At 36.7% G+C, this 21,085-nt stretch overlaps 1 protein-coding gene across 1 annotated transcript in view; it reads left to right on the top strand.

Annotated features, from left to right (window-relative positions):
* Nucleotides 1-20,078, top strand: part of LOC138331160 (LHFPL tetraspan subfamily member 2a protein-like) — a 44,807-nt gene extending 24,729 nt beyond the window's left edge. Inside the window, exon 3 of the mRNA XM_069278629.1 lies at nt 17,784-20,078. Within this exon, the coding sequence (XP_069134730.1) occupies nt 17,784-17,995 (212 nt within the window). The 3' untranslated portion in view covers nt 17,996-20,078. The remainder of the gene's footprint in view (nt 1-17,783) is intronic.
* The last annotated feature ends 1,007 nt before the right edge of the window (nt 20,079-21,085 follow it).

Raw genomic sequence — 21,085 nt, 5'->3', positions numbered from 1 at the left:
ATGTCAGTTTTCAAAATAATTGAAAACTTTTGAATATAATTCAAACAGTTTATTTTAACATCCTTTGTTATACAACTATTATCTATATAGTTTGCTTTCTATTCTAAAATCGCAAACATATAAATTTTTATCTCATTGCTACAATTAATTTTTAACTAAGATCAATCTCAGCATATCTGTTTTCTGTAACTTAATAGTCGTCAGGGAAAAATAATATATTTTAACGACCATTTTATAGTAGTAGACGATGGCTTATCTATACCAGATATGTCCACTATCTTACGAACACACTAGGCAGTAAAATACAATACAGATATAATAAACGTGATTGAAAATAACAAGAGAACTTGGGGGATGGTATGTTTGGGAGTGTATAAGGATAGCGATGAATGTTATATCATTCTTAGTTGTTTGGCTTATTAAGGACGGCCTCCCTGTATGCAATGTAGCTGGGTATCTGTTTTGGGAGGCTGTGGTATGTTCATTCCAAGAATGCTTGAATAACAAAAACTTATTTAACCGCGAAGGAATCTTATGTATATAGTTTGAGTTTCAATTTCTAACAATCTATCAAACGTTCTATCTAATATAATAGATTATGATATTTTGATAAGGATTCCTGCGAAACCATGTTTTTAATCCCGAAAAAATTAATTCTTTATCATAGTCTTGTCTTAGGATGCAACCTTGACGAAGGCCGGGACCAAACAATTGTATGGTTATATAGTTTAAAGTGAGCAGATAAAAAAAAACCAGCATATTTGGTATCGGAATTGATATACAATTCTTAAGTGTTATTATCAATTGATCAAACGTTGGGCTTTTTAAGTAATATATACATTACGGTCTCACAAAAACCTAACTACCATTTAAACACGTTTGTTCCTTGGACAGGAACTTGAATGAATGACTTTATTTCTAAGCTGTGTTAATGTCGATGTTTTGAAATGTTGCGGTTTATTGGTGTTTGGTATCATTGTTAGTGGAAATCTAAGCATGCTATAGTGTTGTCTCACTGAAGCATGTCGCCGAAGACACCGAACAACCGGTCGTCCCACTTCCTTTATACTGAGCGCCAAACAGGAGCAGAAACTACTACAGTCGCATAGTTAGATATAAACAAAAACATGTGAGTTATCGGTTATTTAGGTTAAGCTTAAACTAATGGTCTTACTTTCTTTATGCTGAGCGCCTAGCAGGAACAGAGACTACCACTGCCGCTATGAGTTAGATATAAAGAAAAATATGTTTATTGAAATAATCAATAACGAAATAGATTTTATAAAAGTCATTCAAATCTAATTGAAACCAGCTTTTTACAAAATGTTAAAAGATCGATGTTCGTTTTTTCAAATAAAGAATATAGATAGGAAAAAGAGAAATTGAACCGAACTCTCGTAACAATCACGAACGGATTCACATGAATAGTATGCTGTTAGCAACTTTATTTTCGCTTGTACCATATTTTACGTCAGCGTAAATTAACGAATTCACGAATTTTTAAACCCACGTCAAGGAATGTTTAGTACATTTACATTTTGTGATTTTGTTTTAAACAATTATTCACGAAACATTTTCTCGTTTTATATTGCTTGAGAAACTACGCGAAAAATTGTATCCCTCGAAACACTCCATCCCATATTCTCCAATCTGACTTATAGTGATGGATTATGTAATGATGGCCATCACATGCACTCCCGAACATCCGTTTGTTCATAACAAATCGCCGACAAACGAGTTTAGCGGCTTTCTCTGTTAAAATCCTCCAGAGATCCGACTTCAATAATCTAATAGATTCCCGCCGTATTTGCTGCGGCTATTACATCGACTGTCCGGAAAGCTTGGTCCGGAATTGATTTTCTAGTTAGACTTTTCCAGTGGTCGGCCCAATGTGATCATTTTCAGTCACGATTGTATCTCCGATAGCATCAACAGCAGCTCTCTGTACTATTATAGATGACAGCGCCTCCTACAGGACAGTTAAGACATTAAATTGACCCTTGGGAACATGCGCAAAGACATCGTTTGGATGCTCAATTTATGGAATGACAAGTCGGGGTTCTACTGATCGTTGTAGGCGGGACCATTACACAACATTAACAGACGTCAATTCTTTTTTATGTTTTCATGTTCAAAGAGACATACTCAACGAATCAGAAAAACAAATGTATAAATCTGCTGAATAAGGCATCTGTTACATTGTCAAGGTGTGTAGACTTTGTACGAAAAAAAACCGAAAACGATTACTGAATGCGTCTACACAAAAATCTTCACAAATTTAGTTCTATTTATAGCAAAATCTTCCTGTGCATATCAAAGGAAGCACTAAATGTCACAGTACTACAAATAGTTCGCTAGATATGTTTGTTTAATTATTCCAACGTCCTTTTAACAGCCAGGGTCATGTAAGGACGGCCTACGATGTATGTAGTGAGTAGAGTGTGTGAAGTGCTAGGTGCGTGTTTTTGGGAGACTGTGGTATGTTCGTGTTGTGTCTTCTTGTATAGTGGAACTATTGCCCTTTTTATATTGCTACATCACTGAAGCATGCCTCCAAAGACACCAAGCAACACACCCCATGGAATACTGACAACGGGCTAACCAGTCGTCTCCTTCCCTGTATGCTGAGCGCTAAGCAGGAGCAGAAACTATGTAGTCGAAGCTTTTATTTGTAATGCTAAAACATGTTTCTTATTTCGAATCATATTACTTACTCTTTAATATATTTCTATCGGTAGTTATCATTTTGTTTATTTTTACACTTTCTTCCACTTAATACACCAATTGTCTTTAGAAAGATTTAATAATATGCTTGCCGTCATATATCACCTCCTCTCGAGTAAAATCTAAATCATTTTAGTATTGAACAGATACGCACAGCACGTAACATTATTTTAATGCCTTATACATGCAATTATTTATTTGTGTGTTGGTTTGCCCTATTCTTACTCTCTTTATGCTGAGCGCTGTTTATTTGATTAAATTAAACTCTTTTCTCTTATTTCAATCATGGACATTATAAGCATTGATCGTCGTAATAGCGGGGACTCTTGCTACTGTATAGTCCTATATCACTGAAATGTATCGCCAAAGATACTAGGGACACCCAATCTGGTATCTGGTAAGAACTCGCTACTGGCCATGTATGCAGCAGAGGGAGCAGAAACATTTATATAGAAAAAACATTTCAGTGTCAGAGAAAAGTTCCACAACTCACTTATTTATGTAAGTAGCTTGGTCATTTGTGAGGAAGGATGATTAATGTCCGTCCCATTGCCTAATATGATTTCGCCTGTATGACTTGAACCATGGATCAATGTATCCGCTCTTTTTGTAGGAGAACTTGACGGTAACTGAGTCAAGTTAATGCAAGTGTCAAACCACATATCAGAGAAATATCACTACACAGGATTACCTTACATGTAAGTCGGCACCATTTCCGTATCCAAAGACACTCAGCAAACAAATGATCTACCTCAATTCGATTTCAACCCTATACGACTGCCGCATGTGCTTGATTCCTGATTCGTCTATATTTATACTCGCCCTTTATGTAGGCGTTTCGATATACCTGAGGAACCATCTGCATGTTTTTGTAAAAGGCGACTGGAATTATTTTGTTCTTCTCACCCATATGAATTTTAACATCAGCCTAGACACTGCCTAATTGTGACCGTGAAATATAAGTCATCGCCCCTGTGGGAAAGCCTTGCATTTCACCCCCTACGTAACGAGAGAATGGTAGCTTCTGCTCCTGTTTTGTTCCACTATGCGTAACGAGATAGGGACGAGTGGGACGACTGGTTCGCCCGGTGTCAGTGTACATTGTTCCGTATGTAGTGTATTCGTCGATTTCTTAGGGAACCTGCTTGGTTGAAGTAATATAGTAACATGCTGTGCTCACTATGGAAATAATTTTTAATAATAGACACTAATTGCTAAAATATGTTTTTTAAAGATTATTTTTATATTCACTTTAGCAACTAAAGAATTGCAAATTTTGCCCAATGCGCTAATGTAGACATCACTCATATTTTAGTAATTATTAACGGACAAAAAACATTTCTTTTTTTTTGCTAAAGAAAAAAAGAAAGATTTTAGCAACTTGTGCTTCGGTGTTTTCTGAACTAAGGTTACCAGTGACATGGACACGAGAGCTCTCACTAACACAACATACTGCAGTCTCCAAAGTATACATCGCGATGTATACAGGGGATACCTAGCTGATGATTGGAAGCTGTGGAATACCAAACTAGACTAGCTTCATTGTCTGTTATACTCATCTACAGAGGCCTTCCTCGCACACGAAGGGTATGTTTGTGTGTTAGAAGACTGATATGTTCATGTTGTGTCTCCTTGTGATAGTGAATTTATCATTTATAGTGCCATCCTTCACACAGTAAAAGACAAAAAGCAGAACCTTCCAACACCTTGTCAGATAATACTGACCATTGATAATGCAATTACGTTTATTGGAGACAAAGTAGATGCCGAAATACATCTTTTTTTGGTCAGTACAAGTTTGTAAACAAAATTAAAATACTTAGACGATTTTTTTTTTCTATATGGATGTCCTTTGTTGTTTTTACTTTTTGTATTATTTTAAATTATTTTTAACTTTTGTCGCTGTTGGTGTTTGGTTCGTTTAACATTGGTGTGAGGATATCAGAAATTGAAAACAGAATAATAAAATACTCTAAAACAGTTCCTAAAGCAGTTTCTACCTACTCAAAACATTGAATCGTGATATCAGTTTTACTTATTTTTTAATCTATCAAAATTGTATTCCAACGCTAATACTCAGTGTTATGAAATTCGATTTAAGTTTTCAAAACTATCTTTTTTAATTGTTTGTGTGTTTGTTTGAATAATTAACGTCCTATTAACAGCCATGGTCATGTAAAGACGGCCTCCCATGTATGCGGTATGTTGCGTGTATGTGTGCGAGGTGCTTGTTTACACATTTAAATGAAACAAAAGTGAATCATGTTTCTTACGTCTGTTTCCTGGTGCGGCGGCAAAACCATCAAATAAAAGCGCTAGGCAAGGGGAAAGCGATATTGTAGTAAGCCGAGAGCGAAAACATTTACTTGATACGCGACTTTCATACCGGGACTAGCTAAGATTGCAAGCCTACTTCCATCAAACAAGGCCAAATGCTATTTCAAAGTGATTCTGTTTTCACTTCGATTCAGTACCAACTCATCATCCAGCAATTTCTTATAGAACGGAGCGTTTTCACTAATCGTTAGAAAATCAAATTCCATCCTCATTGTTGGATAGCGGGAACTGCCATGATGGAATGCACGATAGTTTGATTCAAAACAGAATCGTGTAATCAGAAATCGATGTTTCATTGACATCTAGATCCGACATAAAAAAAGCAAATTTGTTCGCGAGAGTAAATTACAGCGTTGTAATTGTTCCTTGTGGGATGCGGCTTGGTATTCTACGCAGAAATCCCCCTCACAGCGTTTCTCGTGAAAGGTGCCGGGTCAAAGGTCAACAAAGACCATGTCTCTTCATCCCTACAAACGAGTTTTCTATTGCATCTCCGTTAACAATATCCTGTCAGTTGTAATTTGGTTCCTTTTTATTTCGCTCTTCTGGAATAGAAGATTGGCTCCACGCTAATCTAGGTCGTGATATTTCGTTTGTAGAAAATTAATTTTCAATCTGCAATCAATGTGTATTTTAATATCATATCCGCTCACATGTTCTCGTGAAAGATTCGGAAAAAAAATCTTCAATTTGTGTTTCAACATCATTTTTGATCCAAAGCTTGCTGTTAAGTCGGTAGTTTTAAACAAAAATAGCCATCGCTGACGAGTTTGGCAAGAGAGCTTCGGTAATTAAAATATTTCAAACTCTAAAATAATCAGGTTCAATTTTCGAATTTGTGGCTTCTGAAAAAGATCATGGAGGAAGCAAGTGCTTGGCATTTTATAAAAATGGTGGTTTCTACAAACAGTTCCCCCGATGACCAAACGAGTTGTGCAACGTGGTGTATTCGACTGTATCTTTCAGTGAGATATCACTTTAAAATATATTTGTTTTATCAAATTAACGTTCTATTAAGGGTCTGTCAAGGATGGACTCCGATATATGCGGAGTATTGCATGTGTGAAATGCGTGGTGCGTGTTTTCGAAGGCTGTGGTATATTCGTGTGTGAAATGCGTGGTGCGTGTTTTGGACGGCAGTGGTATATTCGTGTGTGAAATACGTTTTTCGTGCCTTGTCTAGTTGTAATAGAGGAGCACCTGCCCTTTGTTAGTGTTACCGAACTGAAGCATGCCGCCGAAGACATCAACAAAATTGGCAAATAATATATCACATAAACGCATGCATAACGTTTTTATTGATTCAGTTATTATTTGACTTAAAAAAATAACCTTAACTCCATACCAATCGACATAATTGGCAGACTAAAATGTTCTTTTGTTATTCAAGAATTTACCAAGCAGACATTTAGGAGTTATCTTTATTTTGTCAGAACTAACTGTAAACGTCCCCTCCATATAACGCAGCAAACCTATGCGTATACGTTTGATTACAGTACAACCACTCGACCCTACAATCCATGAGTGTTATGACATTAGTGAAGCCCCATGCTGTGGTGACGACTCCTTGGAGAACAAAAATGGCAGCCAGCCACCAAAAATACAATAAACAGTCGCTAATAATGACCTGTATGTCAAAGAAAACCATGCCATTTGAAAATATCAGTACTTTCTGTAGCATGCTGTGAGTTTCGCCGACTCCAGTGAATTGTTAGTAATTACGTAAACTAATGACCTAGAATTATGGCATTTTGACCTCCTGTGATAAAATGTCTGGTTATATTGAAACATCGAGAACTTTCAAAATAAGAACGAGCAATATTTTATGTCTACGACTGCTTCACGCTGCCAGGAGTCCTAACCACGGGCATTTGCAGACTAAAAAGATAATCTGACAGTGTGTCTTGGTAATAATATAGTATAGGGTTGGCAACTCGGTCACGTGTCTTACGGCAGCCTACTTCACTTAAAGCGTTAAAAAGTACATTTATTCCAACTAACATGTTACAAATTATTCACATCCGTATTTCGGAAATGTTTATCTTTCTTTTGACGTATCATTCAATGCCAACAACTGGAGAAATCCGAGAAAATATCGTCAAATTCTGACAATTTTCCAAACTACTAGCTATCCTGGTCCAAAAGCTATGAGGCAGAAATTCAGTTAGACAAAACAAAACGTAGTCACCACGCCCGTGCAGGACGCGTGTGACAAACCAGTTTTTGTATAATGCAAACAACATAAAATGTAACATTTCTGGAGGGGACATCTCAACTTCATCAAATAAAATAGTAATCTATATTTCACGTTTCTTCACCAATTTCCATCATGGGTGCAATGTAAGCTAACCAAACATTTATGAATCAATATATTTATATATAAATGACACCTGCCTTTGACGTGATTCAGACGTTTTGTCATCCTATGGGGTCATTTCACGCTCTTTCCTTTTTATGTTTTATTAACATTATAAACTTGAACTGTTATCGTGGCATCCCTTTAGTAAACTTTCCGCTTTAACGATCACGGTGGAACTGCCTATACCATTCCTTACCGAACAAGCCAAATAGTTACTTCTACTTTCTGCTCTTATTGTCCATCATTGCCAGTCTCTACCTATGATTGCCAAGGCCAATAAATAAGTATGCATATTTATTGCTCATCCAAGAGACATCTATAAGCTATTTGTCTGTGGCAGACAATTTATTTCTTGGCAGAATTTTGCCTCTTTGGATAAAAAAACGACATTTATATTTTCTATGCTATATCGGTCGCCAATAATATGAGTGACCTTGGGTAATGTGCAAAAGGTTCTGCGTTCAGAAGAGAAGGCTTTTACCTCATAGATAACGAATACATCCTTCACTTTTGGTCTTCACGTGAGCGTTCGCCCTTGTAAGGAAGATTCTGGGTTCTGTCCTCTGGCTGAGACACACCGCAGTCTATATAAGTGGTAGTTTGAAGGTAAATTGAAGGGAGTGTGACGGCTGATTTACCCGTCGTCAGTATCATGTGACCGGGTGGGGTGGGGTGTTCGGTCTCTTTGACTCATGCTTCAGTGCGATTGCACTGCAGAAATGACAGGAGTTCACAATTACAAGGAGACACAACACTGATATACCGCAGCCTCCCAAAACATACAGACATTCACATACACAACACTGATATACCGCAGCCTCCCAAAACATACAGAAATTCACACACACAACACTGATATACCGCAGCCTCCCAAAACATACAGAAATTCACACACACAACACTGATATACCGCAGCCTCCCAAAACATACAGACATTCACACACACACCACATACACTAAACGCACACATTCACACACACAACACTGATATACCGCAGCCTCCAAAACAAATTCACACACACAACACATAATACCGCACTCCCCCAAACACACACAGAATTCACACAACACTGATTACCGCAGCCTCCCAAAACATACAGAAATTCACACACACACAACACTGATATACCGCAGCCTCCCAAAATATACAGACATTCACACCCACAATACACCACATACACGAGAGACCGCCCTTAACTAACCTCAACTGTTAATAGGACGTTATGGAATCAAATAACCAACCACTCCATAACATATAAAGTTTAAATAATCCTAAGCGTATGCATTAGGATAAATAGTATTGCAGAAAGCACTATTAATTAACGCAGAAAGTCTCTTTACGAATAACGCTTCTTGTGGAGAGTACGCGGCATTCCAGACAGAGCAATTGAGGTATTTCATAGAGCTATTCAAAAAATCACTTGTTCTGACTAGAGGTTTGAAAAACAAAATTCAAATAGATATTTAAATCCCCTGCACAAAGTCTAAACAGGCTTACTATCAATCTTATCTTATCTCTCAAAATTTAAAAAATCTTAAAAGGCTTTCTATTATTTTCATCTTCACTCGCTCCCTTTTTATTTGATATACCTTATGCCGTTCGACCAGCTCATTATATGATTTAAGTATTCGACCATGTGCGACAGCATAAACTGAGTCAAGAAGCAATACCAATGCTGGAAAAATATTTTGATCAAATCACTTTCCAATGCATGCAATGGCCTCTATTGGAATGATTGTAAAATTGAGTTTAGCCTTCCGGCTTAATTGCTCTTACGTTCAATAGTATGGAAGGTTCGTATAAGGACTACATGCCGGCAACGCAAGTAAAATCTACTTCAGTAACAATCTACTCATCTGAATCTTTATTGAACACTTAACAGAGACACAATAAGGACCTCGCATTCGTTATAATTAAATAACTGTTGACACTAATCAGATTAGACCGGTTTATGAGTGGGGCATGCTAGGGCGTTTTTAACTTGTTACTGAAATCCCGAATTTACGTAAACCGTTGTATGGATTTGATTGACGTGTGTCATTGGGTTACTCACTTACCAATAATATCACGGAGAGAAAGAAAAAATACTTTCCATAAAGCAGCTCGTTAAGATTTTTACGGTCTTAATGACTTCTTCAATTCTGTTTCCTTTGTGAAAAAATAACTTTAAAAAGTGGGAGGAAAATAGATTTGCAATACAATACAACGAATCATCGTGAATGACACTAAAAGCCAGACCACCGAAATGTATCGTTTAAAAGAATATTTTCTTACTGCTAATTCTATACAAAAAAATCAACTTGTTTGTTTAATTAAATGGGCGTCCTTTTAACTGACATGGTCATGCAAGGCCGACCTCCCATATATGTTGCGTGTATGTTGCGTGTATGAAGTGCGTGTTTTGGAAGACTGCGATATGTTCGTGTTCTCTCTTCTTGTATAGTGGAACTATTGCCCTTTTTATAGTGTTATATCACTGAAGCATGTCACCGAAGACACTAAGCAACACAACCCACTCGGTCACATTATACAGACAAAGGGCAAAGCAGTCGTCCCATTCCCTTAATGCTGAGCGCTAAACAGGGACAAAAACTACTACTCATATATACTATGGTGGGCCTCGGCCAGAGGACTGAAACCTGGGCCTACCTCACAGGGACGACTGCTCAAAAGTGAGGTGGTGTCAAGGGAGACGTTAGGAAGAAGAAAGTAAGGAAGGCAAGGAGAGTAATGCCCTTAAAGAAGTAATGGGGTAAATTAGGAAGAAAGAAAAAATAACGAATAGGGGCAGCAAGTACAAGTATACTCCACCTGCAGGGCAATCTAACAATGCTATTAGTAAATACAAAGACCAATTATATTTCTCAGACCAAATAAGCAAAAGTATTCATTCTTGGTGTACACATTCCCGACTGGACCAGAATAGATTCTTGGAAAGAAGATTTAAATCTTCTACAATAAGTACAATTGATTATTGGCCGTGTTGTGTTAAGGGAGTATGTTGTTAGACCAAAATACATCTAACTCTGCGCACATGCTCCGTAATTTGAAATGCCCGGCTAATTGGGTTCCTTGAATTACCTACATATACATAGTGAGTGAGTCTTGGCGCGTGGTATCGATCTGTAAACCGTGAACGTGGGATGCACGTGTACTAAGCATGTTGTATAAATATATACGATACGTGTTTAGCCGCCTTAACTCATTCCAGACGCCATTATCGATGTTTTACATGCTACGCTATATGTTATTACGGTAATAAAAAGTCCCAGTTTTATTTTTCTGATTGACTAAAACACCACATTCAATGGAGCGAATTTTCGCTGGAACAGCATTAAGGAGATAGTTTTAAAACTTTATGAATCCCCACAGACTAGGGTAGTTAACATGGCACGAATATTACGTCCGTTCTTACAAAACATGGTTCGTAACGCAATTGACATAAATCTCATTCGCAGGGAAGCTTACTAAAGCCGTACTGGAAGAATGTTTGGAACAGGCATGTGTAAAACTGAAGATTAGGCCCTGGAGTATACATACGAAACGATACAGTGCTTATTGCTTATTGAATACTAAGGCAGAAACATCAACCGAACTATTTCGTCATAATATGGGCTTTTAAGATACATCAAGTTTTACATGAAATACAAACATGAATCCACTATTCTTACGTGATGTTACCAAAATTTGGAATTCATTTCATTGATTCTTCTTGTAAACATGAAATGGTTTGTATACTTTTTGGTGTGTCCAATTATTCATTTTTTTAAGTTTTCATCGGCTTTCATGAGTAGAGATATTTATGGTTGGCCTGTGACAGTGAATATAATAAAATGAAATGTAAATGTGGTTGTTTCCCCTTCCCTGTCTTACGGTCAGAGAACAAAAGGTTTGCCCATTGACAGTATAATGTATCGGGTGGGGTGTGCTCTTCGATATCTTTGATAATAGGCTTCCGTTAAATAGTACTATAAAGGGAAGCTTCCGTTTTTACAAGCAGACACAATACGACTGTGCTACAGTCTTAAATAACATGCACTTCACAACACATCGCATACACTGGAGGCCGTCCTCAAATGGCCGCGGTTGCTACTGGGACGTTACGCATATCAGTCAGCCAGTCTGAAATTTATTTGCAAATAAATCTGATAAGGACATGTTGGTCTTTGCAAGACCAAAAAGTCAAGGGTGAAAAACATGTGGTCCCAAGAGGAGTAACATTATCTTGCGTAGATTACCTACAGACATGTCTTTCCAATTGCAACAATAAATATGGACTTGGCCTCGTGCCAAGCATGCACAAGTTGAGGCTGAAATCGGAGTCTTTTAAGAACCATTTGTTGAATTTGTTAAACAGAGATTGTAGTCGGCACTTCATTTCCATGCTACATACTGAATACGTAATATTTTGGAGCACGACATTTAGATCAATTTTCGTTTGAATCTGACAGACCAAATTATTCATATTTCCCAGTAAAGTTTTATGGTAATCCGTTCTATAGGTCTACATAGCGTGTCGCCTTGTATCTGTGGAGACCTTACGTAATATCACTGGTCGACTATTAAATATGTTTCGTAATACTGAACGTTTCAGCTATCGTCAGTTTATGGGAAAATCATTTGTTAAACTTGTAATTCATAATCCCCTTCCGACCCCGACTATTCCAGCTTCAATCAACTTGCACGCTAATTGAAGAAATGTGCCTGCTTCATCCAATGTATGATACAAAAAGGCGACTAAATCATGGATTTAATATTTCGGCCTTTTGCTTTTATTTTGTTGGTGGGATGGGGTGGGTTTGTTCTCTCTATCACTCAGTCGTTAAAAGACGCCATTTAAGTTAAAATGATACCTATATCCGCTGTATGATATAAAAAGGCGACTAAATAAATCATGGATCTAATTCATTTTTCGATCCTGTTGGAAAGCCTCTTGTTCTCGCTTCTGTCCAAAACTATCAGTTTTAAACGATGTAATTTGGTGCCTCTGTTTGAAAAATCGCCACAAATAGCCGCTTTCAGCGTGACGTCACTAACAACTCTTTATCGAAAAAGACCTTCAATAACTTTAAGAAACCAATTTACCGAGGGGTGTGAACCACATCTTAACGAACCAACTATCCCAATGTGCTGTAGATCTAATTAAGTAGTGTTTTTCCTATCTTAGCCAATAGCTCCTGTACTGCACCACACGTAATGATAAGTTAATGCTTTACCAATAAGGAAACATTGTTATTTAGACATTGAGGTCTATTGTCTTATAAATCAATAGCAGCCCAGAATGTCGGTCAGCAACGAAGTGGCTCGGAAACTGTCGACAGGAAACGTTATAGAGATAAATGTTTTGGACAGGATGAATGTGAGTAAGGCTCTGGTTCTGTCCCCTGGCAGAGACACACACTGTAGTCTATGAAAGTAGTAGTTTCTGTTCCTGCTATAACGCTCAGCATGAGAGAATACAACTGCTTTGTCTGTTGTCAGTATAATGTGACCGGGTAGGGTGTGCCTGCTGGTGGTACGCTTCAGTGAGATGACACTGTAAAATGGACAAGAATTTCCGCTTATGCAAAGAGACACAACACTAACATACACCAGACTCCCAAATCCCAAAATACACATCCATTCACATATACACGTCGCATACACGGGAGGCCGTGAAAGCACATGCGTGTATAATGCAATGTCATATGCAGTATCCGGGTGGTTTGAATCATTGTAAAGTAGGCAGTAATTGAATATAATTTCAATGCTATTTAGGAGAAAATCTAGATTGCTAACGACAGACCAACTGTAAAACTAGTCATATTGGCGAGTTTCTAATTTTATATGTAACACTTTTTATCTGATAAAACAGAGTTATTTCCCCTCATTTCATCACGTGAGTCTCTGTATACAATGATAGCTTGCCAGACTGTGAAACCGAAAAAGGGGTCCTGCTTGTTCTTCTAATTTTAATCAAACTACGCCATTATAAAAAATAAATTGATATGTCAACGGAACTAAGGCCATTTTCGTTTATTCGGACCAACCGGTTCGTTCGTTTGTTAAAGTCATTTTTTTCTTTATTTTTTTTTATACAGGCATGTGAGAGTTTTGTCAAGGCTCGTCAGAAAACAATACCACAAACGAACAACTACTTTTACTATGTACGATCAAATGTGTTTGACAGGGTGATGCCCTTTGTCCTCTATTTTATACCGTTAAATAACAAAAAATGTGTTTGGCAAGGAGATGTCATTTGTCCTCTCTTTGATAACATTAAATAAGAGAAAAGAAAATAAGTTGTTGTTCAGTTTTTAATGTGCCACATGGTGCATGGAAATAACGGACATATGATTCATTTTTCTTGAATCATGCAAAATAATCTTAACAAACATTTCTACTCATAAATTCTTTCGTGGTACATTTATATATTTCACGAAAGTGATCACTTTGTTTGACGAAAGAATCAGCAAATCAATAATCAATAGCTATATGTCGAAGAATGAGTTGTAATGGTCGATTATTTGATTCTGTTTTAATCAAATGGTCTTATAGTAATCAAATAAAGTATACTTAACATTATTTCTTATTTTGAATATCGAATACACCTTTATTTTATACACGGTCAATTCGGTATTAAGCGCCCCAAGAGACCGGTAGATATTGATGTTTGCTTAGACAGACGGATACTCAAACCAAGTTCACAACATTTCATCCTCAGACGTTCTTTTTTCTTTTGTTTCTTATGGGACGATCTGCAGAAAACTCAAGACATGAGAATAAATCGGCCCTCGTCGCTCGCTGTGTCCTATATTGATCAAAGCTATCCGAAACTGTACATAAATCTAGTGTTAAGTGTTCCATTTTGATCCCGTTGTTTCGTCGCATTGGTACTTAACGCTGTACGCTACTTAAGCCACTCTAATGATTTTCCTCTGGGATTTACCTTAATTCTAATAAAAACATTCAATCGAAACCGCGGGCTCCAATAAATCAGACCGAAACATCAATCTAGAGACAGGTAATACAGAATCGAATTACGTAACTAAAAATCCGGAAAGCTTGGCTCGATCTTTATATTGTTCCTTTATTTACACGTGCGCCGGAAAACATTGCAAACAAAATCTGCCTTGAATAATTTATGCTTTTAAGAGTATGCGTTTCCTTCTGCAAACAGTGTCTTCCTGGAGTAATTGACGTTTCTAAGAATATACGTTCCCTGATTCATTATGAATCTTCTTTTCAAAAGAGTTCAAAATTCAGTCAGGTAACTTGGACCTGTTTAATTTATTTACGAGCATTTGAAAATGTATGGAATTAAACTCATTAACAAAGTAAAGAGTATCGCATTATAGCATACGTTCTTTAATGTGTTTTGACTACAATGTTTCCACTTAAGTGCATCTTTATCAATATGATCCTGTAAACAGCTCGTCAAAGAATTCTGCGTTTCCATAAATCAAAGTTAAAAGGAATGAAATGGATTACATAAACAATAGCAATTTATTTTATCATATATCAAATTCTGGAAAATAACTGCGGTATTTAATATCCTGACTTTATTAGTGATTGAAGGGACCCTTTTCGAAATAAAAAGGTTAATTGAAGACTAACGGCTGCCCTGCAGGTAGGGCGTAAGAATTGTACCTGATGCCCCTATTGTAATGATCGTAAAAGGCAACTAAATTTAGGATCTTATCTTTTCTCTTCTTCCTAAATACCTTTGTTCTTCCTAACGTCTCTCTTGACACCATTTCACTTTTGGCCTTTGGTTGAGCGCTCGCCCCAGTGATGAAGGCTCTGGGTTCTCTCCTCTGGCCGAAACACATCAATGTCTATAAAAGTGGTAGTTTCTAATACTGCTTTACGCTCAGCATACAGGGAGTTGGACGACTGGTTCGCCCGTTGTCAGTATATTGTGACCGGGTGGGATTTTGATGCTTGGTGTCTTCGGCGGCATGCTGCAGTGATATAGCACTATAAAAACGGCAAATAAGAGTTCAACTATACACGAAGACACAACACTAATATACCGCATTCACTCAAAACATAAATCTGCAATTAATACACGTAACACCCAGCACACATGGGAGGCCGTCCTTACATGACCCAGACTGTTGATATGACATTAATTTTAATCAAACAAACAAAAACAAACTGTATGATATCATTTAAAGACATATTTTAGTATCGATAGGGTTTCTTAGGACAGCATTCCATGATCCCATGTGTACAATGTGTTGCGGTGTGTAAATATCTGTATAAATTGGGAGGCTGCGGTATATTCATTTTGAGTCTCTTTGTGATATTGAAATTTATTGCTCTTTCTATAGTGCTATCCAACTGAAGCATGTCGCCGTAGATACCGAACAACTCACAATTCGCAAACCAGTCGTAACACTTCGTTTATGGTGAAACGCTAACTAAATTTCGCGATTTCCATTTCGAAAAAAATCATACAGCTGTATTAAATATTCCTTTCAGTATAAGTGAAAGTTTATTCGCGGAAATAAAATTTCTGGAACTTACATCGGAGGAGAATTTCGCGGAAATACGTTGGTTTACAATCCGAGTCGATTATTTTGACGTAGCTGCCTGGACTGCCATTTGGATTTAGCCGCTACATTGTCATTTCTTTAATTCTTTACCAAGTTAACATTTACAGTCGGTCTAATTAACATGAAAAAAAAATCAAATAAAATAGAAGTATTATGATGCTGATGTAATAAGAAAAAATAGTTCTGACCAAACAAAGACCATTAAAGATGCTCAACCGCCGACAGAGCATAAATGATATTCATCATTTGAACAATAATTGGTGTTTAATAGTGTATATATATATGTCTAATTAACACAAAAAAATAATATAAAAATTATTTAATTTACCTTTGGTGCATGCGTAATCAGTTCTTTATTCCATATAGGATATAGTGCCACATAATTTTTTCGGGATGCAATTAATTATTTTTTATATTTTTTGCTTGAATTAAAATTAGAAGCTTAAAACTTCAATGGTGGTTAAGATCTAAAGTAAGTAACTTTTGTAACTGAAGAAAAATACTAAATCGTCTGCTGCTGTTTTTGATAGTGAAAAAAGTACCATTTGTCAGCGGTGGACCATCTTTAACTAAATAAGAATACATAAACTCACCTTCCAGTTTCCAGGCCTCTTTCTCAAATATCAATGACAGGAAGTAAGAGGACGCTGCTTAAAATATGACATACGCACATTAAACAATTATCCTACTCATGATTACATTATGTGTGTTCGTATTTTTTTTTTAATTTAATTTTTTTTTTTTTTTAATGGCGGATGGGGATGTTTCAAGCAACAAAAGTAGGAAACTTAAGTTTTAATTCATTAAGGTTTTCACGTCTAGAATCTAATTTCTATCAGTATTTTACCAAACCCCATCAAACATAGATTTGCCATTACTGTAGCAAACTGGCGCCATGTTTGATCAAGCGATGCAAATATCGAATCGAATTTTTGAATTATCCGGATTTTAAATGGCGGCGTTGTTGTTTCAGCGGTTATCCTTTCATCTCACACACAGCCCCGTGGGGGTTTCAGAGTGGAAAATAATTGGTTGTGTTGTCTCCCTTTTAAATACAGAATTAGATTCATTCAATTTTACAATCCTCTTTCTCACAGAGAGTACACAGTTTTATTTTGTATTGAATATCTAAAAAATTGAAACTAACATTATGTCAGATGCCATTGAAGTCATCGATCATTTTTTTCTAGGAAATTCACCAATAATGTTTTCTTTTTATTTTGGATATTTGAACATTTACGAAAATATTCTGCCGAAAATGATCCAATCTGATGATTTATTTAACACTGGGTGGATTCTTTTGTTAAAATTTTTTCATAAAATGATGATTTGACAACACTACATGTATGTTGTGTCTTTGGCAATAAATTGACAAAGATTTTCCCAATTACGTAATTTTCTGTCGTTGGGGCATACAAAAATAAGATTCAGAAAACTTTTTTTTCTGAGACTCCGTTAATAGATCGATCGACAGCACGTGAAATGTTTGATTATTGGTTTAATTCAATTTAGCTCTCAAATGTATTTAAAATGTGTATACCTGTATTACTAAATTACTTATTTTGGTGAATTTGCCTAAATGAACAAATAGGTTTCTAAATTATTTGTCTGGTTCAATTTCAATACATTCTGTATACACCATGTACCATAATCGCAACATCTCGAAGAACTGTCCGGAATTATTCTTTTGAAAAATACTTTCCGAAGATTGCCGGGAACTTTTCGAAATGTCGCCATGTGTCACTTTGACAACAAGAAGTGATGTAATAAGATTTTGGACATGCCTTTTAATAATCATTTTTACATTTTCCTATCATTTCAGTTTTAGTGATGATGTCGGGCCTTCTGATCTATCCGCTGGGATTGGGGTCAAAGTTCATGAAGTTTCATTGCGGAGCAGGTGCCCGGATGTATCATTCTGGTGATTGTCACATGGGATGGAGCTTCATGTTGGCGATCGTGGGAACAAGTTTGGCAATCTTCTGTCCAGTCCTCTCTCATTTCACGGACATGAAAGCGCGTGACCTTATATGAAACTAATTAATGTTTCTAAGAAATTAATTTTAAATGAATTACCAAAACCAGGTAGCACTGAATGACTGAAAGTTCGAAACACTTGACGGTAAATGACGTCACAAATTTGTTAGTTCGGAATTGCTGACGCCAGGATAACAATTCGTTTTGAATGAAGTCAGCAGTCAAAATGTCTACGCAAGAGGGGATAGGAATTCAGCAAGAATCTTGTCAAGATAATCAAGATAGCTTTCGCGACCAAAATCTTGATCAAGAATATATATATATATATCTTTACATGCTGTGTGCCATGGCTGAGATAGAGATTCATTTGCATGTGTATGATCGTTATCACGTGAGAGGAAGTCATGTGACATGCCGTACGGCAGAAACGAGAGATTGTGTGTATATATGTACGAGATATTCATGATATGCAAACTTGATTTAGCAATAATGTGCATTCCGTTAGAGTATGAAGTACCCATAGACTATATGCATGTGTATTTGTAAACATTCCATTATATTCACGAATACAAAGTAGCGCCCCAAGTTCATCAAAAAGAGTTAATGACGGGGTTATTAAAAAATATTACCCGAGGTTAATTTTCTACAAGGACAAATTACGGAGGTCATTCTTCTACTCATTCGGGTTAATCAGAGTTGCTTCCCTTCATTTCAGTCCGTCAGCACTGACAGATTGAAACAAAGGGAAGTAACCCTGATAGATAAGGATGACTTTTTTCTGTAGACATTACAACTTGGTGCCATGTATCATATTTGTGTCACTATCGTGTGTAAACTCGAAGAAATATTCTTTCACATTCATCATACATACATAAGAAGAATCCTTATCTTGCCTAAAAACTTTCGACCACAAACGGTAAGGTGGTATTGATCGTCTGGACCACAGGGACCTGGCACGATTTTTTTAAACTAACAGTATACATATATATGATACTATACTATATATATGTATACTATTGGTTAAAATTTTTCGTGCCAGGTCCCTGTGGACTGGACTAGTCCATTAAACTTGAATAAGGTGATATAAATTCCGTGTTCGATGAACGTTTTTTCACTTTGTTATGTTCTTAGTACATGCTACATGGTTATCTGTGGTTTGGAATGAGTATTTCTTTGTTACGTCATTATGTTGTTTGTAAAAATCACGTCGTTTTCTCTAAAAACCATGACGTTACACTCAAGAACACGTGACGTCACTTATCGTTTCTGGTCACAATATATTTCAGCATAGACTGTTTTATGCAAACACAGAGTACTTTAATTCTAGATTATTTATTTCACATCTAAATAATGATTGGATATATTCATTATGTCGCGTGCTCACGTGGACATTGTATCACTATACAGCATTATGAATATGCAATGTACATGTATGTGGATCCATATTTACTAGATTACCTATCCACGTATTTTATCATGAATTTCACTCATCAAATGGTGTGTACGTCGATTACAAAAACGACGTAGGCGAAATATGATTACGTCGATTAGTCTCGCCTTCCAGTGATTGTGACGTCATATTTTGACGTGATTTTTGTGACGTAATAATCACCGGAAGGTGGGACTAATCGACGGTAAATAGTACTTCAGCCATGTCGTTTCAATATCTAGAAATCACTATTAGAACGGATCACGTTTTCATTATTTCATTAAATCTTGTTTAGAATGATGAATGTGCGTTGTTAATGACGTTTATTGTGTTGTGCTGAGATGAAAAATTGTATTCATTACATCATCAAGTTGTGTGTAGTAGGATATAGATTACATCATTAATTTGTGTGTAGAAAAACTTATCACGTTTCCGAATTTCCGAAGTAGAGCCTCAGTGCATGTTCTTTTAGCAAACTCGATTGTATGTCGCAGTTTTTCGAATATCGTCTACAGATGTATGCTTCGTTCCGAAAATACAAAGCATTTATGAAAGCAGTTAATCCAGACAAGTACCTTCAGCAGAATTTAGAAGAATTAGACTGGATTACCAGCCTTAGTATCAATTCTGTCCGCTAGCTAGGTTGCGCTCACAAATACTGTATATTTTCGGAACAAAGCATAGAAGTAGAAAAACTACGGCATGCAATCCAGTCTACCAGAAGAATGATTAAGAAAATTTTGAGTCATTGAAAATATTCGCGATAAGCAGTATTGAATTATAAATATACAGCTATATGGCATTGATTTTGGTTTATGAGTGAGACGAAAGCCAGAGCTTCCGGAGAAAAAACCACCGACATACGGTCAGTACCTAGCAACTTTTCCACTTGGATGTCTTGCCGTTACTTGTTATGAAACCGTAAGCACTAGTTCTATGACTGAAATAGGAAGTTTGACTATTTAGCCAGTGTTTTAAATTGCGGGATTGAAATCGCCATTAAAGGACATTTTTGTTTGAAAGCGTCCATCTTGTCAGTGACGATCCATTGGTGAAGTAGTTTTGTAGCGCTTCATTTACCGAGTTGAAATGTTTCTGGCGGTCATTTGTGCAAGAAAGTGAAACAAATCGAACACAGAGCTTAAAGTGGTTTTCACCTAATCAATTTCTATAACTCTCTGCACTTTCGCAACCTAAATTGAATTTTTTTTTTCAAAGTATAACAATAAAACCCCATTACCAAGAGGAAAGGGGCATCACGTGGACAAGTCTTTGTAAAAACTGGCGTAGTGATGTAACCATGGTAGCCCAAATCCGTATTGTGTAATGTCATTTCTAACACAGCATGTGTGGTCTGACGTGCCACGTGACTAAATCTCTACCAATGATTGGACATACGTGATGTTCTTATATTTTATGGTAGTCGGTTTGTGCCATACCGCAATCTCATTCTGTCGACACAACGCGAGATCGCGACAACTTATATATCATGACAATGGTAGTTTATAATGTAACACAGCTTGGGATTGATTTTGGGGTCAAAAGAACAACTACAAAGGTCACTGTTACTAAAAAATAGTGTTGTGACCGGCAGGTGACACGCATTACTTCAGCAGTACTCTCAGAATGCTTGTTTCTTTTATTTCCATGGTTTGTCTCAGTAGAAACAAAGTGAAGGTAATGTATGATTATTCATTCCAGGAAAACACGGGCTTACA

This window comes from Argopecten irradians, chromosome 9, assembly GCF_041381155.1.
Source record: "Argopecten irradians isolate NY chromosome 9, Ai_NY, whole genome shotgun sequence".
NCBI classification, from domain to species: domain Eukaryota; kingdom Metazoa; phylum Mollusca; class Bivalvia; order Pectinida; family Pectinidae; genus Argopecten; species Argopecten irradians.
Note: the sequence above shows the minus strand (reverse complement) of the source record. Positions and strands in the feature narration are given on the sequence as shown.